Source organism: Octodon degus, unplaced genomic scaffold (assembly GCF_000260255.1).
Source record: "Octodon degus isolate 3935 unplaced genomic scaffold, OctDeg1.0 scaffold00282, whole genome shotgun sequence".
In the NCBI taxonomy this organism is placed as follows: Eukaryota; Metazoa; Chordata; class Mammalia; order Rodentia; family Octodontidae; genus Octodon; species Octodon degus.
The window spans coordinates 206,571-229,121 of record NW_004524858.1 but is presented as its reverse complement, the minus strand read 5'-3'; the positions used below and the strand labels follow the sequence as shown (position 1 = coordinate 229,121).

The 22,551-nt window shown below is 60.4% G+C and overlaps 2 protein-coding genes across 5 annotated transcripts in view; both read right to left on the bottom strand.

Moving 5' to 3' along the window:
• Nucleotides 1–7,747, bottom strand: part of Gmip (GEM interacting protein) — a 9,611-nt gene extending 1,864 nt beyond the window's left edge. Inside the window, exons 1-19 of one of the 3 annotated variants that reach the window (XM_023707199.1) lie at nt 7,656–7,747; nt 6,795–6,879; nt 6,130–6,205; nt 5,972–6,029; nt 5,559–5,684; nt 5,407–5,471; nt 5,207–5,314; nt 4,165–4,245; nt 3,921–4,091; nt 3,694–3,831; nt 3,113–3,309; nt 2,717–2,823; nt 2,560–2,649; nt 2,229–2,306; nt 2,031–2,161; nt 1,662–1,850; nt 1,430–1,567; nt 1,140–1,336; nt 426–843 (exon numbers count right to left, since the gene is read on the bottom strand). In XM_023707199.1, coding sequence (XP_023562967.1) covers nt 426–843; nt 1,140–1,336; nt 1,430–1,567; nt 1,662–1,850; nt 2,031–2,161; nt 2,229–2,306; nt 2,560–2,649; nt 2,717–2,823; nt 3,113–3,309; nt 3,694–3,831; nt 3,921–4,091; nt 4,165–4,245; nt 5,207–5,314; nt 5,407–5,471; nt 5,559–5,684; nt 5,972–6,029; nt 6,130–6,205; nt 6,795–6,879; nt 7,656–7,674 — 2,472 coding nt within the window. In that variant the 5' untranslated portion in view covers nt 7,675–7,747. Of the gene's footprint in view, nt 1–425; nt 844–1,139; nt 1,337–1,429; nt 1,568–1,661; nt 1,851–2,006; nt 2,162–2,228; nt 2,307–2,559; nt 2,650–2,716; nt 2,824–3,112; nt 3,310–3,693; nt 3,832–3,920; nt 4,092–4,164; nt 4,246–5,206; nt 5,315–5,406; nt 5,472–5,558; nt 5,685–5,971; nt 6,030–6,129; nt 6,206–6,794; nt 6,880–7,655 lie in introns of all 3 variants that reach the window. The other 2 variants (XM_023707198.1, XM_023707200.1) reach the window with 2 other exon arrangements.
• A 1,377-nt stretch (nt 7,748–9,124) lies between these two features.
• Nucleotides 9,125–21,531, bottom strand: Atp13a1 (ATPase 13A1). Of its 2 annotated transcripts, XM_004646828.1 has the most exons (26): nt 21,121–21,531; nt 19,074–19,163; nt 18,799–18,989; nt 17,007–17,079; nt 16,659–16,814; nt 16,514–16,583; nt 16,333–16,439; nt 16,099–16,228; nt 15,941–15,996; nt 15,378–15,504; nt 15,167–15,304; nt 14,974–15,094; nt 14,544–14,701; nt 14,156–14,331; nt 13,977–14,087; nt 13,387–13,512; nt 12,957–13,065; nt 11,962–12,161; nt 11,796–11,892; nt 11,086–11,246; nt 10,902–11,016; nt 10,612–10,808; nt 9,944–10,086; nt 9,730–9,841; nt 9,512–9,655; nt 9,125–9,431 (listed from the first exon to the last, which is right to left on the bottom strand). In XM_004646828.1, exons 1-26 carry the CDS (start codon nt 21,505–21,507, stop codon nt 9,321–9,323), a joined length of 3,606 nt encoding a protein of 1,201 aa, XP_004646885.1. In that variant the 5' UTR covers nt 21,508–21,531; the 3' UTR covers nt 9,125–9,320. The 2 variants fall into 2 exon arrangements, with proteins under 2 accessions (XP_004646885.1, XP_023562959.1); XM_023707191.1 differs by having other exon boundaries at nt 9,131–9,431; nt 10,902–11,246; nt 21,121–21,509.
• Nucleotides 21,532–22,551: the final 1,020 nt, after the last annotated feature.

The following is a 22,551-nucleotide window of genomic DNA, read 5'->3' as shown; positions in this document are numbered from 1 at the left end:
AGGGTGTGGCCTGAGTTGAGGAGGGTGTGGCCTAAGATGAGGGTGTGGCCTGAGCGCCCCTTTTCATTTTATAAAAGCAGAAGCAGCGGCACAGGCAAATTCATGTTCGTGCAAGGTCACATAGCTAGATAATAAAACAGCTCTCTCTCTCTCTCTCTCTCTCTCTCTCTCTCTCTCTTCTCTTTGTTAAGACACCTACCAGTGCATCCAAAATGCCTACAATGGGCAAGCAGGAGTTTAATAAATATCCTGTTAGAGAACTTATGGCCTGTGCCTGATCTCTGTACCACAGTCCTGGTCCTTGGTCCATTACTCCCACTCTCTCACTCCTCACACAGGTGGGGAAGGTGAAAGAATAGAGGGCATTAGTAAATGGGGACAGCTCAAGTGCCCTGCCTACATCCACAGGCCAAGGAGGAGCTTACCGTGCTAGGTGTGGCCTCGGAGGGTGTGGCCTTGGAGGACGGGGCCTCAGAGTGTCTCTCCAGGGCACTCTGGTCCTCGGGCTCTGGTCCTAGGTCCTTGTCCAGGGATGGGGGCTGTGGGACTGGCATGGGAGCAGGGGGTCCTGGCAGCGGGCTGGTTATGAGGTGCCCTGGGGTTGGGCTGGGGTCCTGGGGCAGGGCCTCAGCAGTCAGGGGGAGCTCATCCATCCCGAAGATCTGCTCGTAGTGCTCAATGAGGAATTCAACGAGCTGAGCCTGGTGTCCAGAGTCCAGCAGGCAAGCAACAGGGCTGGCACCAGGGGCCCGCGGACAGTCTGGCAGCCGCAGCAGTGTTGGCCCAAACACGATTCCCAAGTTGTTGGCAGACATCTTGTTCTCCTCAAACTGCATGGCCACCCTGGGGGTGGTGTGAGAAGGGTCAGGGGTGGGGTGCAAGGTCATCAATTGAGGGTTGGGGAGGATGTGCGGACCGGCCCACATTCAGGTCATCCTTTAAGACTAGCAGATAGATGTCCAGAGTTGGGGGGTCAAGTGTTAGGGCACTGGGGATTGGGGTCTGGATCTAAAGTTACAAGTCAGAAAGCATGACAGAGGTTAGAGGTCCAGGTTAGCAGTCAGTGTCAGCCACAGAGCGCAGCTGTCACACGTCCAGGGAAGGGGGTTGCATTTGGAGGCTCAGGGACCAGTGCCCACCTGAACAGATGGGCCACCAGGTGCCGCAGGGTGTTGTAGTTAGAGTCGGGCAGCTGTCCCAAGAGGGTCTTCAGCGAGCGGATAACCTCGGGGCTGGGGCTGGGGCTCCCTTGGCTGTCCCCAGGGTCTGCATGCAGGGTCTTAGCCAGAGAGATGAAGGCATCGTAGAAGTGGAAGGGGACCACGGGGTCGGTGAGCTGGGGGTGGAGCAGGCAGGGACATGAGTGTGGGCGGGTGCGAGGGCAGTGGCTGGGGCTCCTACCCTCCAGGCCTCCCACCTCCGCACTCACCTCCTGCAGAAACCGCTTGAGAACGCCCGTGACATCATGAGGCGAGTTTCCTGACAGCTCCACCAAAGCACGGCCGTTTTCAAAGGCTTGGCATAACCGTTCCATACGGATGCGGGACCCGCTAACTCGGTAAATGCCCTGCAGGCCAAGGGGGAAAGGACCACTGGGCTTGTGATCTGGCTCTTCACGGGGGTAGCTCACTTCTGAGGACAGTGGAAGGTCAAGGCCACACCTGCACACCCAGGGCGCGATGCTCTATCTCTTCTGTGCACCTAGTCACCACAAAGGGAACCTCTTCCGGGAAGTCCCTGGGGAGCTGCAGGAAGTCTACTCCAAAGAGGGGCGTCCGGCCCGGGAGCCGCCTGTGTCCGCAGAGGATCAGCAGTGTCTCCAGGCAGCGCTTGTGGCAGGTCAGAAAGCACTGGGAGGAGGCACAGGGAGGGCTCAGGTAAGGGACAGCCGGTCACAGGGGCAGGGGACAGAGCAGGCACAGAAAGGCAACAGGTTCGGGCGGGTCCCTGGGGCAGGAGGTTGCAAGGATCTCAGGGACGGGGTAGGCCATCAGCCGGAGCCACACCTCCTCACACTCGATCCCGCTGACCATGAAGGCTTCACACTCGCGGCACTTGGCTGGGCCCCGCAGCCGCCGTAGCCGGTGGGTTTGAGCCGCGATGGACAGCGTCCACTTCCGGGAGGGGCTGCCCAGTCCGTTCTCTAGCCCATCTCCCAGGTCTGTGGGGACACAGGGTCAGGGGGGTCCACCCTCCTCCCTCCCTGCACCACTTACTGACAGCCTCACCTGGGTCTCGTTCCTCAAAGTCATCTGAAGACTCGGTGCCCGTGGATGCCACCTTCACTAGCCGCCGTGTGACAGAACCTGGGGTCAGAGTGTCACAGAAGGTGGAATAGGTCTCAGGGCTCAAGGACAGATTCCATGATCCCCACGAGGGGAGGGGTCAGAAGTCAAGAGGAGTCTGAGAGGTCAAAGGTTAAGGGTAGGACAATGGTCAGGGGCAGAGGATACAGGCTGGGACAGGGTGGTCAGCAGGTGAGCCAGAGACCGAAGCTCAGACCTGGTCAAGACCGGGAGGGTGGCTGGGGTTGGGTGGGGAAGGTCAGGCCTGCCTTACCCGGGCTGGAGGTAGGGGAGTCCAGGGACTGAGACTCGCTGCCACCACCTACACTGTCCACATCACTGCCTGGAGGGCCACCCAGAGTCCCTGGTGGGAGGCACAGGTCAGGAAGGAGGGCCCTGCATTGTGCCACACCCCAGCCGCCTGCACCCACCTGTCCAGCCGGTGCCTGTGTCCTCCCAAGCGCCTGGCTCGGCGGAGCTCTCATCCTGCCGCAGAAGTGGTGGTCCTGAGAGCTTCTTTCTGGTGTCCGGAGGGAAGCTGGGAGGAGAGGGCCATAAGGGTTCCATCCCAGGATACTGGGCCACAACACGCTGGCTCAACTCCTAAGACTTGGGTCTGCAAGCCCCGATGCCCATAAGCATGGTAGCCCCGAAGTTCTGACCCTCCCAGGACTGGGACTCCCCAATAAACCCTTGAGTTGTGAAGACAAAAAATTGATGTTCTTTGAGGTTCAGAGTTCTCCGACCTCAGGGGCTCAGGCAGGCCCATGGTGCTAACAGCCTGTCATCCACCCAGGCTCACATGCCCTGGCACCCCTGGGGTGTACCTGTGCCTGGCAGGTGCAAACTCCTGGAAGGAGAAGGCAGACGGTGGAGGCGGTGGAGCGTCAGGCTGCAGTGTCCTCACGAACTCCTGGTAGCGCTGGCCCGGCTCGAAGGGTGCACAGCACTCAGCAAGGGCGGCGAAAGAGCGAGGGCCCCGTTCTGCCTGCTTCCTGTGCAGCCCAAAGAGCACCAGGGTCACCTGAGGGGTGCAGACTGAGTCACAGGGGGCCCTAGACCCGGGAAGAGCCACGTGGGGCGGGGCCTGAATACGGGGTGGAGCCAGCTGGGGTGGGCCGGGCACTGGGCAGAACCACGTGGGGGGAGCTATCTTGGGGCGGGGCCTGGATCTGGGGGAGGAGCCATCTCAGGACAGAGCCTGGATCTGGGGAGGAGCCAGTCAGGGATGAGCGGGGCTGATGCTTAGAAGTGGGCTTGGGGCAGGGCTAATCACAGTCTCTACAAGAGACTAGGGCAGCCCTCTGTCCAGGCTGACTCCTCGGGTGCAGGACGAGTCAGGTGAGTCCTGGGGGTCCAGAGCGTGGCCTGGAGGATGAGGGAAGATGGCTGTGCACCAGGGCCGCACCCGTCTCAGCACTTCATCACCCTGCAGCACCAGCTTGCGAATGTGGGACACGATCCGCTGCTTGGCAGTCTCCAGGTCCTGCTGCCGCGCATTGGCCTCCCGGACGCAGGCCTGGTACAGGGCCTCGGCCTCCTGCGCCTGGGGAGACCGAGGCCAGGGAGAGGCACATGTGAGGACAAGCAGGGAGCATGGTGCCAATGCCAGAGGATGCGGCTACAGGTCCCCACCTTGGCCTGGGCCTCCTCTCGCGAGCGCCGTTTCCGCTCCTGCTGTTTGCTGGGCCCAGGGGACGCCTGGGGGGGCGGGTCCTCGGGGGACCCCTGCGAGCGTGCCCGCAGGTCCTCACAGCGCTGTGTGTACTGGAGCTGGGCCCGCCGCAGCGCCTGCAGTGCCTCGTTCTGGGAGCCATGGGGGTGGTCAGAGCCGGGCCTCTCCTCCCTCAGCCGGCAGCCCACCCACGGAGGCCCTCACCATCCGCTTCTGCTCCTTCAGCCACTGCTCTTTGAACTCCTTCCGCCACTTCTCCACCTCCGTCCGCTTGGCAGCCAGGGGCTGGCAAAGGTAGGGGATGGTGATGGCCACCGACACTGGCTCCTTTCCCTGGAGACCCTTTCTGCTTTTCTGAGAGTCTCGCTATGTAGTCCAAACTGACCCTGGACTTGATTAACAGCCCAGTTTGGGTTTGAAATTGTGATCCCGCCTCAGCTTCCCAGGTGCTGGATTATAGGCAGGCACCATTACACCTGGATTGGATATTTTTCTTCCTTTTCTTTAATATAAATTTAGGACAGGGTCTACAGGGTCTCACTATGTAGATCAGACTCGTAGTGAGTGATCCTTTTGTTTTCAGCCTCCCAAGTGCTGGGATTACAGTTGCATGCCACCACACCTAGTCTCAATCAGCGTTTTAGTGTGCTCCGGGGGAGGGACCAGCATAGCACAGCGTACAGGGGATTGAACCTAAGCAGGGGCTTTAGTCCACTAAGCTATGTGGCTGCCCCTTAAAAAAAAAAAAAAAAAAATTGGTTTCGCTATGTAGCCCAGTTTGGCCTTGAACTCAGGAGGGATCCTTCTGCCTCAGCCTCCCAAGTGCTGGGAATACAGGTGTGCACCACCATACCCTATTGTTCTCTTCTTTTGCAGTGGCAGAGATCAAACCTGAGGCCTTGCACATTACCAGAGCTACCCCCTTTTCTGAGTCTGTTTCCTCAAGGCTTCCAACGCAGACCTGTTCTCCCCAATGCTGGTATTCACACCAAGTGCCTCAGTGGTAAACCAATCTTTTTGTGGGCCCCAGACACACAACATTCACTCTTCTGTTCACAAACAAACAAGACCCGGTTTTGCAATTGCACAGGAAGCTAGCTCTGAATCTCTGCTGGGGAACCTTGGGCAAGTTCCAGAGTGTCTCTGGGCTCCTGCTTCCTCATAAGCAAAATGGCACTGATGGTGGCAGCAACTTCCTCCCGGGGCTGCGGCAGCAGGAAGGGTGGCAGGGTGGCCTTCTCCTCACCTGGTAGTAGTCTCTCTTCTGCTGGGCCAGGGTCTCCAGGGCCTGGACTCCCAGGTTGTAGTCATGCTCCAGAAACAAGGTATAGATGTACTGCATCGGCATGTGGCTCTGTGGGGGTGGGGTGGGGTGCAGGACACTGAGGAGCTGGGGAGAGGAGGGGACATGGGTGCCCTGCTCTGAGCAGGCCCGCTCACAGCTACCTGCTGATGGATGGACGTCTTGCCGGCCTCTGCGATCTTCATGATGCTCTTGATGAACTCCAACTCTGGGCAGGGAGACACATCTAGGTGGGCATCTGCTTGAGGGGTTTCGGGCCCCACCAGGGTCTGGGCTGGGAGGAAGGGGTCCTCACCGTAGTTAGCTCTCTTCTCTGTCCAAGCCAGCAGCTCCTTGGCATAGCGGCTCCACATCTTGGCATATTCCAGAGCGGCATCCACACCCCCCTTGGTCCGAATAAGCCGCAAATCCAGTTCCTCCCCTGGGACAGATGGTTGGACCCCTGACCTCTGACTGTGCCCTCCCAGGGAAGCCTTTCCTGAGTCCTATATGAGATGCCCCTGTTCTGCTTCCCACAGATCCCCGAATTCCCCTTTGGGGATCACTGTCCTGGTTGGTTTTGCAGAGTCCTTACTCAGGTGGGGGCTCCCTAAGGCCAGGGCTCGAATCTGCTGTGTCCCCTGCCCCCAAGCAGCACCTGGTGTGAACAGACTCAGTGATGTCTGGTGTCCCTTTCTGTCCCCAATGGCTTGACCTCAAATCCCCTACCTGTCAGGGGTGCAGGACCCTCTGAGGATGGACAGCTCCAGCAACTGGTGTCACTGGCCTAGGGGGTAGAGAGACAACATTCAGGGACCCTACTGCCCCGAAAGTACCCCTCACCCCCACCGGAGGCCCCCGTCCTGGTACCCCTACATCCCACTCACCACAGCAGCTGTGGTGGCCTTGGCAGGCTCTGGGTTTTCTAAGAGTGCAGTGTCCGCGGCCAGCACTTCGAAGTTCCTGGGGTAGAAGTGTGAGGGTCTCAGCTCCCCCCAAGTCTATTCTGTTGGGGTTGTGTGTTTAGGGGGTGCTGGGACCCTGGGGCAGTTTGGGAGATGACCCTGATGTCACCTGTGTGGTGTCTGGTGTTTGTTATACAGTCTGGAAGGTCTGAAGGATAGGATTTTTAGGGAACCAAGTGAAATGACTTATTTTTAGGGCTTGTAAACAAGTTGAAAGACAGTGGGTACACAGAGTGAGACAGAGGAACTCAGAGGGTTGTTTTTTGTTTTTGTGTGTATGTATGTACAGGGACTGGAACTCAGGACCTTGAGGTTGCCAGGCAGGTGCTGCACTGCTGAGCTTTAGTTCCTGGCCCTAAGTCAGATGTTTTAAGGAGCCACAAGAGGGCTGTGTACAGATAGGTTCTAGGGCCACTTTGAGGTTGCATGTGAAACACCAGGAATGCCACCTTGTATCTCGCAGGTTATTAGGAAAGTGGGTCCAGATGTTGCAGACTCTAGAGTGGGGTGTTCGTGTTTCAGGCCACTTAAATGGGCTAGGGTTTGGAGATTCTGGCAAGATCTGAGGGACCCACGCTCAGACTCACACGTTCCCCAGCGAGATCTCGAGGTTGTCCAGGCTGCGGAAGATATCGCTGTACCTCTTCCTGCCCTCGGGAGCTGGGGCGAGCCCTGGGGAGGGTGTGATAGTGGCCTGACCACTGCCTCCCTCTGCTCCCGGAACCACAATCTGCACCTTAATAGGGTCATGGTTACGGTGAGAGGGAGAAAGACCTGGCCAGGAAGAGCGGGGCAGGCGGGGTCAGGGCCCAGGCGGGCCGGCCAGCCCGGCAGATGGGTTGCACAGCCGAGCAGGCAGCTGCACAGAGGAGCAGACACCCACGCGGGCGAGCACACAGCGCCAGATGCCGCTCCACCGTCCCCAAGGAGAGGGGGCCGGTGACAATGAACCACATGGACTCGAACCAGACAGATGGATACACACGTGGGACATCAGGCACAGAGCCTCCGGCATAAACACGGCCAGACGGCAGCCACGAGGGACGCGGGGGAGAACACCGGGTGAGCGGCACAAAGACAGCCGTCCCGGCCCGTCAGTGCCCAGTGCAGGCTGCTCCGGCCGTGGGGAACCCCTGTGCTCACTGTCACCGCGGTCGCGACACCCTGCCCCCATCGCAGCGATCAGAAGCAGAAGCGGCCACTTCCCCTTCCTGGCCCCTTCTCGGCGTCCGGGGTGCTGGCTTGGACGGGGCCCGGAGGCGTGGTGTCGCGGGCTGGTGAGCCGGGCCCCTTCTGATCTGGGGGCTCTGCGACGGGGACCCCCGCATGCGCTCCATTCAGAGCTTACTTCCCCGCTTTCGGGACGGAGAGGGACAGGCAGGGCTCCCCAGATGAGGAAGTGGGGGAATGGTGTGGGCTCCCCCGATTCCGGGCCCCAGACTCCTTACCTGGCTCCGGGGCGTCCATGGCCAGGCGCGGGCACCGCTCGGCGGGGCGACCGGGACCGGACAGCTGGGCGCGGGGACCGTCTGGGTTTCCTGCCACCGCCGCCCCGCCCCGGCCCCGCCCCGGCCCCGCCTCCCGGAAGCCGCAGCCCGCGCCGCCAATTCCCGCTCCGCCTTGGCCTTCCAGACCCGGCCCCGCCCACCTCCGCGAGTGCGTGGAGCCCAACATGCTTCTCTGCCCGGCCTCCTACTCCTTGCGACCCGTGACCTCCGTGCCCTGAAGCCTGCTGGGTCCTTGAACCCTCGCCGACCTAACCCAGCGCCAGAGCTCCACACTGCACGGAATCTGAGGTCCCCGGAACCCGAGCGATCCGCAAAGCTGACTCTTGAACCCCCGCCCGTAGCGAAACTGGGAGTTGAAACCAAGGCCTTCATACTGCGCCATACCCCCTACTTTTATTTATTTCTATATTTTTAAGAAAGCGTCTTGTGAAGTCATGAGATCACCACACCTGGGCTTGAATTTGGGCTGGTCCTTCCTCAGCCTCCCAGAGCGCTGTGATCACAGGTGTGGCGCGGCTCCTAGGGGCAGGGACACAGACCCCTTCAGGGTTCTTTTGGGGTCGGGGACTCTCCATCTACGCGCTGTGACTGCAGCTGGGGCCCTGACCCCAGCGATGCGGTCTGTCTCCCAGTGCCATTTCCCCGGGCTGCGCCCCAAAGCAGGGCAGGAGGGACACAGCCTCAGCCAGGAAGAGACCTGCCTGCAGCCAAGCTCCACTCTGGAGGCGCGAGCCGGGCCTGCGCTGCTCATTTCCTTCCCTTTCCCTCCTTCCTTTTTAAGGCTTTCACACTGAGCTGTACCCCAGCTGTCTTTTTACATTGAGAAAGTTTTTTTTTTTTTTTTTTTTTTTGTGGCACCCGGGATGGAACGCAGGCCCTGGAGATGCACCTAGTGCTCTAAGCATTCTCCCTGGCCCCCGAGAAGGGGTCTTGCTTGGTTGCTGAATTGCCCAGGCTGGCCTCAAACCTACAACCCCCTTGTCTCTGCCTCCTGGACTGCTGGGATTGCAGGTACGCACCACCTCTCCCCGCTATTCTGCTATTGAGCTGTGGTATGCGTGTCACCCTGTGAGCAACAGGATGTGCCTGTAATCCCAGCTACTCAGCAGGAGGGACTGCAGCTTTGAGGCCAGCCAGGGCAGCTCCGTGAGATCCAAGGTCTCAGGGGCTCAGCAGCAACGCACTTGCCAAACTTGAATCCAACTCCAGCCTAAGAAAGATGACAAAGGATGTCTGTCCACGGGGCCACAGCCTGGCTGTGAGCTGCTACATGTTAGGACTCCATTGTGCCCGAGACCTTAGGGTGTGAAAAGCACTGCCGTGCCACGAGCGCGAGCTGCACCAGCAGACGCCGGGGTTCCAGCTGCAGTGTGAGCTGCTCCAGACAGTACAGAGGAGGCAGAGGCGGCTTAAAATCTCGGGGCTGCTTTATTTACCAAAGGTGCCGGCCCGGGGCTGGTCCTGCTAGCAGGGCCGGTGGACATGGGGGCCCGGCTCGGCCTTACACTGTTGGCTGTGGGGGCCGCGGCCCCTCCCCGGGCCCTGGAGGGGCTTCTGCCTGGCGTGCGGCAGCCTGGGTGAGCGGTGGGTACCAGCACCGCCATGTCAGGAAGGCACTTTCAGCTTCGGGGCTCCCAGGAGGTACTGCAGGATTCGGTCGGCCAGGAGCGCCAGGCAGAAGTCCAGGAGCAGGACCTGGGCAATGACCAGCTTGAACTGTGGGGTGGGAGGCAGGTGAGTCAGGGAGCTGCACCAGGGTCAGGTGGAATGCTGAGCCACCCACCCAGGCCACCCACCTCCACAGGGATGTCCACGAGGCCGAACTGGCTGTTGAAGTCAGGGGAGGAGCCGAGCAGCAGGCCCACGATGGCCAGGAGGGACACGGCCAGGCTCCACAGCAAGGGCTTGTTCTCGGGCAGGCTCTCCATGAAGGGTGGGCCCTGTGGGGACCCAGGGGTGTTGGCTGAGTGTGGCCGAGGCTTGAGGGCTCCGCTGGGGTCGGGGGTGGCCTCACCTTGTAGTTGATGGCAAAGGTGGCCATCTGCATGGCCATGGCCATGATGTACACGGTGCTGTTGACCAGGCTGGGCTCAAATTCCTTGTACAGGTCTACAAACTGCTCCTGCCTACAGGGCCACACCGGGTCAGGTCCTCCCTGGCCTCATACCCTGCAGCACCCAGGTGACCCCGGTGCCACCCGCCACTGCCCACCATGGGGTAACACTCACTTCTCTGGGCTCCGGGCCTGGGCCTCCTGGTACAGGTACACGAGACTCAGGAAATGTACAGCGAACTGCAGCATCACGGTGAGCACCGTGTACAGGTTGAAGATATTGGGCAGGGGCCGCTCACGGGACAGGGTCTTGAGGGGCTGCAGTGGCAGGGCTGGAGGTCAGGGCCACTCGCTGGGGCCACCCTGTCCTCCTGGGAGCCTGCAGCACCACTGTCACCCAACCTGAGAACTGGGTGGAAGCTGCCGTCCCTGCTGCCCTGTGCTCTGTCAGCCAGCTTGGCTTTGCTTTCATGATGGGGACAGCACTTGGGGTTTCAGTATTACAAAGGACTTCACTAACTTGCCCACGCTGGCCTTGAACTCCTGACCCTCCTGCCTCAGCCTCCTGGGAAGGTGCAAGGAACCAACTAGTGCGGCCTGGGTCTCAGACCCTAGCTGTCTATGAGGCTGCCCCTGCTTCTCCACAGCACTGCAGACCCTGACAACTCTTGAGAGATCGTTTCCCATCTGTCCCCTCCTCACCTGTAGGGCTGTGAGGCTACCCCAAAGCTGTGCCAACCCTGATGTGGCCCCCACATCCGGCCTCTGGACCCCACCTGTCACATGTGGGTGACAATTCCCACCCACAGACAGCATGTGGTTCCCCCCCCTCCCGCTGGCCACCTTGGAGCGGGAGATGAAGAGGAAGCAGCCGGCCAGCAGCAGCCCCTGCAGTGTGGCCTGGAAGTCGCTGAACTTGACACCCTCCAGGTAGAGGACGCTCTGGCTGTAAGCCAGGATGAGGGCGTTGAGGGCCAGAATCTTGAACATCTGCAGCGTGGTCACCAGTGTGCAGCGACCCTGCTTGATCACGTGGCAGACTGGGGCGACAGGTGGCATGTGAAGGGTGAGAGGGGAGCCGCGGGGTGCGGGGCAGGGGTGGGGCGGTGTGGGGTGCGGGCAGCAGGACTCACTGCACTGGATGGACGAGAGCTTGGAGGTGAAGGGAGCTGCGATGCTGGCATCACCCAGCTTCACGATGGGGGCACTCTCGTCCTCCAGGTCGCGCAGCACCTGGCTCAGGCGGTCCTGTGGGGGCAGCGGGTCAGCCCCGTGGAAGAGCAGCGGGGCGCCACCACCTGTGCCCGCCCCACTCACCCTTTGCGAGGCCGGCTGCTCTTCAGGGGGCGGGAGCCCCGACCTCTGCCTGGCTGTCCTGGAGGAAGTCCTGCCGCTGCTGCTGTTCAGGACTGGGCTGTCCCGAGGCCGCCGCCGCCGCTCAGTGACGCGCTCGGGGGCATTGGCTAGGAGTGCCACCCCTGGAGAGACAGGACAGGGTGCAGGCTCACCCCAGGTGCAGTTGTTTCCTGCTCCCCAAGCCCCAAACAAACCCACATCCTGATATGCCCAAGGGACCCACTCACTGTCCTTGAGCTATGTAGGACTCAGGCCCTTGCGCCTGCCAGGGAAGCACTTATTCGACTGAGCCATCTCCCCAGCCCCATGCCACGTAGGAAACCAAGCAGCAAACATAAGCTGAGATAAACGAGGAGTTAAACCTACCCTGGCTGCCAGACGCGGACTGTTCGAAGCCTAATCTGAGAAGGCAGGCGAGGCTTTACGCACGCAGCACAGAAATGCCGTAGTGCTGCTATGGGGCAATATGCCTCAGGTGGGACTCGACTTTGCGACCCTGCCTCAGCCTAAGTGCCGGCATTTCAGTAGGGTCTCCCCAGTCCCGCTCAAGGCTGTGACCACGGGCTCTTTCGGCCACCGGGTATTGGAGCCTGCTTGCCTCTCCTGACACGCTTGTGTCCTTTAGGGACTTCCCAGGCACTCCCTCAGGGCCAGTGTCCCCCCCCACTCACCCACATCGGCATGCTTGAGTGCGCCCACGTCATTGGTGCCGTCCCCGCACATGAGCGTCACATAACCCAGTTCCTTCAGGCTGGTGATGACGAACTCCTGCGGGTAGGGAGGGACTGAGCAGCTGAGTGGGACTCCAGGCCCACCCTGCCCCGGCCCCCCACGCACCTTCTGCTTGGGGGCCACACGGGCGAACACCTGCACGTGGGGGATGAGGTGCAGCAGCTGCGGGGGGTCGCTGGCCTGCAGGTGGGCCAGGCCGTCGCCTGTGAGGCACAGGGCGTGCTCATGGGCCAGCACCTTGGGGGAGCCTGGGGTCAGGGGCAGCACGATGCTGCCGTCGATGGAGCGCCATGTGCATGGGCCACCTGGGGATAGCATGGGACAGGGATGCCTGCTGGCTACTGTCCTGTGCAGGGCCTGCTTAGGGACGCCCTGCCCACAGCCTTGCCCGTACATACAGACAACCCACAGACCCGACCCATCCGCCAGGCCCCACTCCTTGCTCTTTCCTCCTCCACGGCTCCTGGCCAGGACACAGACACGCGGACATGATGGCCCCCAAACCTCCTCGGGCTCTGGTCCTGGCTGTTTAGCTGTACCAGCTTGGCCTGTGAGGCTGCAGACACTGCCTGGCTGGGTCCCCACCTCTGCCCCACCTGGCCCTGTGAGTGCTTGTCCCCTACAGCCCGAGATTCTCTGGCTTCCTGTGGGCCTACTTAGGACCCCTCTGCCAGGTCCTGCATGGTGGGGACCCCTTGCTATGGTGACATCCAGTGCCTGGGGAAGGTAGGTTTACTCCTGTACCCCTTCCATCTACAGAGCAGGTGCCCACAGCTGGCCCAGCTGGCTTCCTGGTCTGGGTATGGGGAGACAGGCTGTCCAGAGTGGAGCGGAATGGGTGTGCTGGGCACAGCCCCAGGAGCAGTACCACCAAGGAGGGTGCCCCAAACCCAGGCTGGGTGACCACTGGCATCCGCACAAACCACAGATCACAAACCAGCGACCCAGTGACTGATGATGGATGAGGCTGAGTCCTTCTCTGAAGGGTGGAGGCGAGGGGCTGGACCAAGGATAGGGGCTGAGCCCGCGGGCAGAAGCAGTTGCTGGACCATCACCCCCCACCCCCAACCCCCACGGCACCCCAGCTACCCGGGGCTCACCCTTCTCTGAAGGGGGCTGCAAGATGAGCGTGTGAGCCTTCTCAATGAAGCGCAGCTCCTGCGCCACATGGCAGGCGGTGAGCGGGTTGTCTCCTGTGATCATGACCACCTTGGGGGCAGGGCGGGCCTCAGCAGGGCAGATGCCGGCTGGAGACTGCCCATCACAGCTCCTCGTGTGGGGGCTGCGGAGGGAGTCCCTGAGAAGGCCACGGCTGCCCCCTTCCCAGGCCCCCGCCTCAGTTTCTTCTCTGGTGGGCTGGTAGGTGTGTGTGTGTGTCTTTGAGGTACCAGGGTGAAGGCCCTGCCTCTCAGAGTGCTGGAGGAGCCCTGTGGGTGACGTGGGATGAGGCAGCACGGGCTGGGGCAGCGGGCACTTCTGCTGTGACCACAGGGCTGGGGCTGGGGCTGTCCCCGCCCACCCTGCCCTTACCCGATGGGATGCATTCTGGATCTCTCGGATCACAGCCTTGGAGTCAGCCTTGAGTGGGCAGGAGACCACAATGAAGCCAACGAATTTGAGGCTGCACTCCAGGGCCTCCCGTTTGACTTCCCGAGCCTGTGGATAGACAGGGCACCTCAGCGTGTCCCCGCCTCCCACCACACTGTGCTCTGTGCCTTATGGGCCAGGAGTGGAGGGAAGGGGGGCAGGCACCCCATTACACCTCTCCCTGCTGACTGGAGAGGGGCTGATCTTTACCCCTCCTAGCACACAGTAGCACCACCATGTGGCAAGACCTCACCCTCAGGGAGCGCGTGTAGCATCAGGACAGGTGGCAGCAATGGGGCACAGGGCCAAGGGATGGCATGTACAGAGGAGGCCCTCAGGAACAGCCACCCTAGGAGGTGGGGCTGGTACCCTGGGGAGCAGGGGGCTCTGAGTGCAGTAGTGAGGCAGGGACCAAGCTGCAGGTAGGACTTGGCTCTGCACCTGCTGTAAGTTCTAGAAGCATCTGTGGCTGGGGTGGGGGAGGGGACTGCAGAGGAGGACAAGGGCCCAGTGCTGAGGATGGCACCACTTACCTGCTGGTGGGTGAGGTGCCCCAGCTCCTTGTACCCCAGGGCCAGCACACGGGCACCCTCACGGGAGATCTCGGTGTGGATGTGGTGATAGTCGGGTGGGCACTGGGCGAACTACAGGGAAGGCAGCACCATCAGTGGCTGCCCGTGCCCTCCCCGCCCCCAGGCCGAGGCCGGCTCACCATGGAGTGGAGGGTTTCAGGGGCCCCCTTCACAGCCGCGATGTAGCAGAGGTCAGTGGAGCCCAGCTTCTCGTAGGAGGCCAGCACGGACATTCGCTTTAGGGCACTGGCAAAATGAAAGCGCTGGTGAATTTTCAGCCCCTGAGTTTTAATACTTCGGGGGAATACTTTCTCATCTGGAAACAAATAAGCACGAGTCCTGAGTGGCTTCACTCCAGAGGCAGCCAGGCCCCGCCTGCCACCCACACCCCTGGCTCCCGCCTCCCGGGGCCTGCTGAGGTGGGTGTCTGCTGGGGCCGAGTCCCAATCCCAGGGGTCGCTGAGGCCAGGTCAGCCCCAGGTTCTTGCTGTGGGCCCACCTGCCGGTAGGGGCAGCCCAGCCTCTCACCTTTGGTCAGTGTCCAGTCCACGGCTGTCAGCATGGCCTTCTCCAGGGGGTCACCCACCAGGGTGCCATCGTCTAGCTGCATGAGGGAGTGGCATGAGGCCAGGGCCCGGTGCGTCTCCACAGGGATGCTGGACACAGGGGTCACCTCCTTCCCATCTCTGCAAGGATGTAGGGCTGTGGGCCAGGTAGGGACCACCGGCCAGGATTGCTGTGCCAGTCCCTGAGCCCCAAGCTGGCCTCCTAGGCTCCCCAGAGGCTACAAATGGCATGTGGGGTGTATAGCTGGTGCAGGCTGGAGGGGAGGGCTGAAATGAGGGTCCCTAGGGGGCAGGGCCGCTAAGCAGACTTCACCTGCAGGCTCGGACTGGGCTCGCCTTCCCAGGATCCCCTCTGCTAGGCACCTCCGAGGCCCAGGGTCCCTGCCGCTCACCTCAGCCCAGCCACGCCACGCACCACCAGGCTGTCGCTGGTCAGAGTCCCCGTCTTGTCAAAGCAGCACACCTCGACCTTGCCGGCGAAGGGGATCCGGAAGGGCTCTGTACAGTACATGTCTGGGGTGGGAGCTGGAGTCAGAGGTGTGCTAGCTCCCAACTTGACACCCCTGCCCAGTCTGGCGTACTCACAGAGCTTGGCCAAGGCGATGAGAGAGGTGTTGACAGCCAGGGACAATTCGATGGGCAGCTCAGGGGGTACGACTGAGGTGAGGATGAGGGTGCACTCCAGGAAGAGTTTATAGCGATTCCGGCTGGGGTCCTTGGTGCCTGAAGATAGGCCATGCCAGGCTGGGGCCACAGGGCCAGGGCCTAGGTGAATGGGGGGGGGGGCGGCGCTTACCCTCGATCCACACATAAGCTGCGGCTGCAATGGCGAAGACCAGGAGGAAGAGGATGAAGATGAAAGTCTCTAGGTTGTTGGCGGTCACTCTCTTCACCCCAAAGAGGATGGTGCGCAGCAGCTTGCCCTGTAGGGGTGGGGACAGAGGCTCTCCTGGGAACAGGACACTGGCCTCCCCTAGAGACTGCCAGCGCGGGATTCTCTTGCTTGAAAACCACACAGGCCCCTCTCCCGGCCACACCATGGCTGTTGTGTTGCAGACCTCAGCAGTGGCTAAGCTGTGAGAGGGAGCCCCAGAGGCCTGGCAGCACTCCACTGGGTTGTGCCAAAACATTGATTACTGGGGTTCACTTTGCATGGTGCCCCTGATGGGTGGGAACAGTTAGCTTGGTAGTCAGGCTCCCCAAGAACCTCAGGCCAGAGGGGTGCTGGATGGTGGGCTCCCTCCTGCCTTCTGGCTCTGGCAAAGTCCTAGGCCAGGTGCTCTGAGATGGGATAGCCACTGCCCATGTGCCCACTGCCAGCCCAGAGCCCACCTGCCACGGCCCCGCCAAGGGCTGCACCTGTGAGGTGTTGAACCCAGTCCGCAGGACGTAGGCCACACAGCCATTGTCAACCGCTGGGGAAAGAAAAAGGTGGGTCACCCACACCACATCATTGAGCATCCAGGGGACTGAACAGGTGGGAGGGGGCCCATCCCAGGCAGCTCTAAGGCACCTACGCTTCAGGCCTGTGGTGGCCTTTTGTGGGGCAATGTGCTGCACCACCTTGGTGCCCCCGAAGATGATGTGGAGCCGGGAGTCGGCCTGCAGGTCCAGCATGCGGTCCGGGCTGAGGTCCTCAATTGGCTCCTGGGGAGAGAGACTGTATGGAGACAGAGCCCCATAACCTGGGGCTCCGGGGCCGCGCTCTCCACGTCCTTGGAGCGACTAGCAGGTGACCACCACCCCCGCACCTTCATCTGCGGTACTGACTCCCCGGTGAGCATGGCCTCATCCACAATGCAGCGGCCGCGGAGCAGCAGCACATCGCAGGGCACCAGGTTCTCCTGCGGGGAGCGGCCTGCAGGCAGGGGCAGTGCGGTTGGCCAGAGGCCCCGGGCAAGGCTCCCACCCGCAGTGCAGAGCGGGCCTCACCGATGGACACGATGTCTCCAGGCACGATCTCATCACTGGCAATCAGCCTCCATTTGCGGCTCCGGTAGACCTGGGTGGTGGGGCAGCATCAGTGTGGTGCCTGGGCCCAGCCCTCCCCTGAGCTGCGCGATGTGCTGGGCTGTACCTGGATCATGTGGGGCTTGTTGCCCATCTTGCGGATCTCGGACATGTTCCGCATCTGCTGCTGCACCAGGGATGCCTCAAAAGCCACCAGCATGGACAGTGTGAAGACACTGTAGTACCAGTACTCGTCCAGGCACCAGAGCCCCACGCAGAACACCTGTGGGACAGGACGGCACACTTGCTGATCTGTTATTGCCCCTGCCCAGTCCCGGAAGCCCTGGGCATGAGTCTGAGGGCATGAAGCCATCCCACCCACAGGTTTGGGGTTTGGGGGTGGCGGAGAGGCTTGTTCAGGCTGTGACAGCCCCAAGGAAGAGAAAAGGGACAAAGGACCAGGCGGTTGCTTTACCTGAAACACGAAGAAAGGGGCTGTGGCCCTCTCCTTGAATAGTTCAGAGAAGTCAGGCACCACCATCTCAGCCCTGCAAGAGACCAAGGCATGCCCTGTTCCTGTACCAAGGGTACAGGGGTGCGGGTCCCACCCTCACCCCTGCCTTGGGACCTTCAGGCCCCTGGGGGAAACCATTGCAAGCTCCAGGGAGCTTTCCCATAGGTAGGCTCCACCCCACAGGGGCTGTGTCAGGAGCAGACACCAGCCCACTGGCCACACTGGCCCCCTTATGAGGCCTCGGTGGCTACAATAGGGGACACAAGTGGAAGAGGCTGAGGAGGGGTCCTGAAGTTGCAGGTGAGACTGGCTGGGGAAACTGGACACGGAGCTGAGCTCACACGGAACACAACTGGGGTTTCTAACCAAGTCCTGCCTAACAGATGCGGAATCCCCAGAGCCGGACCCAAGGCTGTCTTCTAGGGCACCAAGTATGTGGGTCAGCCCAGTCTTAGGGATCAGCCAACTAGGGCTGTCCTCGCTGTGCTCCTGAATCAAAAGGATACTCCCAGACACCTCGGGCTGGGAAAGCAGGAGAGTGCTGCACGATCTGGCATCGTGGAAGCCGCCACCACACAGCCCTGCCCACACCCTGCCAGGGGCCTGTACATGAGTGAGGGTGGCAAAGAAGAGCGGGCCATTCAGGTAGTTGAACTTGTGGCTAAGGTGCTTCCTGTACATCCCCTGTGACAGCCACAACCATGGTAGACGCTTCTTTAGTTTTCTAAAAGAGTCAGGAATCTCTGGGTAGCTCTGTGGGTTTCCAGGTTGAGGACCACAGTCATGGTGGCCAAAACAGGGCCCCAGCCCAGCCCCGCACTCATGGAGGTGTCGGGTGAAGGTCAGAAGGAGAAAGTGTGGTGCGGGGCACCTGCCACTCCCCCCAGCACACTCCAGCCTTTCCCCTTTGCACTGCAGACAGAGCCCAGGCCCTCCTGCAGCTGACAGTGTCCTGGCACTAAGCCCAGCCTGTCTCAGGTTTTTGTTTTGAAACAGGGTCTTGCTAAGTTTCCCAGGCTGGCCTTGACCTTGACATCTTTCTGCCTCAGTCTCCGAGTGGTGAGGACTGTACCTAGGCAACTATCTTTCATCCCCTGTGATGACATTCTACCACTAGGAGATAGTTTTCCTTTTTTTATTTTATTTATTTATTTATTTGTGTGTCTGTGTGTGTCTGTCTGTGTGTGTGTGTGTGTGTGTGTGTGTGGCCAGCTCAGCCCACCAGAGGGCAGGACTGGCTGGCATGTGGTGCTGGGGGATTGAACTGTGGTCCCTGTGCTAAGCTTGTTCTAAGTAGGTGCTTTAGACCACTGAGCCATCTCACCAGCCCAATAGTTTTCTTTTATTGAGGCAGGTTCTTGCCATGCAGCCCAGGTTGGTCTCGATTCAGAGCAATTCTCCTGCCTCAGCTTTCTGAGGGATAGGATGACAGGAATGTGTCACCATGCCCAGCCTCAATCGCTATGTCTAAAGGGCTAAGATAAAGTTAGGAGCACAACAGAGGGTGGAAGTTTAAACAAGGAATTTAAAATGAAGCAGTGAGTTGGGAGAGAATCGGACAGAGAGCTGACTACTGGAAGGCGGGGATAGGGGCCAGGCCCTGGGCAGGCAGGTGTTGGGGATACAGGCTCCTCACTGGTACCCTGACCCTCGGGTACCCCCGGCTGAAGGCAGGCCCCATCCACTTCTGAGGTAACCTGAAGCAGGAGCAGAGCAGAAATTTGGAAGGGACTGGAGGACACCAGGGACTCACTTGTTGCTCCCAAACTTCTTCTCGGCAGCCCGGATCTCCGAGTCCTCCTGGAACCCCCTGTGGCTCTGGTAGAAGGAGAAAGTGTTTCCCACGGGGAAGGCTACAGGAAGGAACTGCTTCTTCTCCAGGGGATCATAGGAATATTTGATCTTCTGGAATTCGAATGACAGGACCTCCAGCCCGTCTTCGCCCTGTGGGGTGAGGCGTGCTTGTGGCAGTGCCCAGGAATCTCTCTTAAGTCCTTGCTCTGGGGTCTCCCGGCAGGCAATTCCTACCTCATCTCGGTGCAGAGCCACAAGTTCGGTGGAGCCATTGTTGGGGGTTGGCACCACCTTCACGAAGGTCGCCTTGCTGGGGTTGTACTCCTGCCAGACAGGCAAAGCACCGTCACTGAGCCATCTCAGCTTATGGGTCCTTGGCCCCGCAGGAAAGAGGGGATAGCAATTCCATAGGCAATTTTGGTACACGCCTGGCCACTCCCCAAGCTGTCCCCAGGACAAGAGAAACCACTTTACAGTGCCTCTGATAAGTAGTAAAAAGCTGGGGTAATGGGCAGCACCTGACACCCAGGGATCTGATGACACAAATTTAAATGGGAAAAGTAGTTTTCGAGGTTACAGTGCACCTGCTTTGGCTATCCTCCTCCCTCCTTGCGGGTCAGATTGGAATATGCTCCTGGGTGCCTCTGGCCTCTGCTTAAACGTCACCTTCTCAGGCGCCCTTCCCGGATGTCCCATCAACAGTTTCCTCGGATCTGTTATCACTCTGCAGTACAAACTGCTGAGTGACCATTTCCTCTCGTTAACGCCACAAACGTGGCAGACTTTGCCCACTGTCCATTGCTGCTACCTAAACACAGGAAGCGCATCCTCAGTTCTGAGCTGTATCCATTCCTGGCTGCTCTGCCGGACCCTGGGATGGCTGGAGGCGAGGAGGAGGCAGGGAGCAGCACAGCAATGACCCTAACCACGCGCACCCTAACCACGCGCCATGCCCCAGGAGACCCAAGGGCCAGCAAGGTAGGCAGAGAACAACAACAAATATCAAACAATGTGGAAACCCGTGGGAGAAAAGCACGAGGCACAGAAGCGGTGCTGGGCGCGTGGTGGCTGCTTTGTGGATGTCACCTCAGCTGCTGCTTGCAGTGACACCAGGTTAGGTGTTATGGCTCTCACTTTACAGAGGTTGAAATTGAAACCCAGACAGTAGAAGCACAGAGGCAAACCCAGATCAGCCTCTCGTAATGTGGCTTGGTTCTTCCCACTGAGGAAGGGCCATCCCTGGAGAGGAAGTTCAGCTGTGGACCAGCAGGCGGGTGGAAGTCTCATGAGACCACTTCCATGACCCCCAACTTCCTTTATTTGTTCCTTGCTGGGGTCTTTCACTGTACTAACCACAGCCACCAAGCCCAGAAGTTCCTGCTCTCCCATGGGACGTCTTACTGGGGAAAAGAATGAGGACTCAGTGCATGCTGGAGGCCGGGGGTGGGGTGGGGGCTCTCTTTCCTGCAGTCCTGATGCTGTCTCCTGTCCCTTTCCTTGAAGCCAGTCCATGCCTGGGATTAGGACAGAGGGTCGCTGGAGGTATACCTCAACGTCTTTGGGTTCCAAATTTGGTGACATCTGAGTCTGGTGGTGCAGCTACTACATGTCACTTGCTGGCTGACCTCAGCTCTTTATCAGAAACTGCCTTCCGTGGTGGCACCCATTCACTCAGAACCCTGACTGAGGGTCACACACACTGCCTAGTGTACCCTGATCTCACCATCACCACGCTCCTCTTACAGAAGATGTCAGTTGTTAAGTCACTCACTCACAAAGAACTTCTGTTTATCTTAAACTCAGTGCTACTTGCATTGAGCACCCCTTTGGTCTAGCACGGAAGGGAGGCTGAGCCCTGGACAGCAGGACTTAGTTCTAGGATCAGACTTCATAGGTGGAGGAATTCATCACACAGGGATCCCTCACACTTTGCAAGGTAGGAGGCACTGGGGTGGAGGGCAGGGCCGTTTCCAAGGGAAGAATACTCGCTGCTCAAGAATTGGCATTACCACATCCTGTCGGATAGCGACCGGTGCTAGGCTCTGCGCTTAGCCTTTTGCAGACATCAGGCTTCGTGACCTTAAATGACCACAGCAGGAAGGAATTCCACAGATAGGAGTAGAGGAACCCATATCGCGGTAGGGACAGACTCTGAGCCCAAAGGCAGAGGGGAAGGGGCCGCTGCGGACCCAGGCCTAGCGGACGGGAGGCTCCGGACGGCCTAGGGCCCCGCGGAGAGGCCGGATGCTAGCGGGGGTCGGGCTTGTGAACGTGCACTTACCGGGGTGCAAGTGAGCGCGCAGTGCGCGTGCACGGACCAGTGCCCCGAGAGAACGGTGAGCGCGTGCGCGAGGCAGATGGTGGCGAGTACCAGCAGCGCGGCCTCGGGGATCTGAGCCCAGCTGCTTCCCCAACCCCAGCAGCCGGCGGCCGCGGCGCCCAGCCAAGCCGGGTAGAGGAGCCCGGCGAAAGGCAGCACGGTGAGGCGCCGCAGAAGAGCCAGCCGCCGGTACGGCCACACGGCGGCCACCAGCTCGTCGCCGCTCGCTATGAGGGCCGGGCCGGCGGGAAGCAGGGCACGCGGCTGCGGCCCGGGCCTGGGCTGCCCGCCAGGCCGGGCGCCGCCAGGCCGGGCCCCACAGGGCACGGCATTCCCCACCGCCGCCATCTTTCCCCCAGCCCGGGGCTCGCTTCCGGGAGGAGGCCCCGCCCCATTTCCGCTAGGATACTTCCGGCGAGCGCTGCGCTCTACCATGATAGCCGCTGTAGTGGAAACCGCCTCGCTAACTCAGGCGGCTAAGCCCGGAAGTGGTTAATTAGGGCGTCGCCATGACAGTCTGTGGCAGGAAAGAGCGGTAGGGCGCCGCCATGATGGAAAGGGCCAGAAAAGTTTAGGGCTATCTGCCCGTGCTGCCACGCCAGATTATGACCGGAAAAGACGAGCGCCACCTTGACAACCCGAACCCTTCTGAGGTGACAGCACCAAGGGCCAATCAATGAAGGGCCTTCAGGGGCGGGCTTAGCATGGAGGCGGGCCTTGTGGGAGTAGGTCTCTGGGGCGGGCCCCCGTTATGGGGCGGGGCTTGTGAGGGCCGGCCCTGTGGGCGGGGTATAGGGCAGGGTTCTGCCGAAGGTGTGGGATTTGTGGGGGCTGAGCGTGTGGGTCTGGTGCTCTCTAGGGTTGGGGTTTGTGAAGGTGGCCCCTGAAGTGGGACGAGGCTTATGAGGCTGGTCCCACAAGGGCGGGTCCTCTGTGGGGGTGGGGCTGTGGGGGTGGGGCTTGTGAGGGTCGTCTTGATCCTTAGTTGGAGGAGCCGGGGATTGAACTCAGGCCCCTGCGCTTGCCAGGCAAGCTTTTATTCTACTGAGCCATCTCCCCGGGCCCTGGTCCTTAGTTCTTTTTTTTTTTTTTTAAAGTTTATTTATTTATTTGTTGTGTGTGTGTGTGTGTGTGTGTGTGGCCAGCTCAGCCCACCAGGGGGCAGGGCTGGCTGGCATGTGGTGCTGGAGGATCGAACCGCGGTCCCTGTGCTTTGCTTGGCTTGTTCTAAGTAGGTTCTTTAGACCACTGAGCCATCTCACCAGCCCCGGTCCTTAGTTCTTGACAAGGACCCAGCGGAGGTCTCCAGGGCATGCAGGCCAAGGCTCCAGAAGATGGCTGCGGGACCCAGAGGAAACCATCCACTTTCGCTTTCTAATTCTAACAGGGATC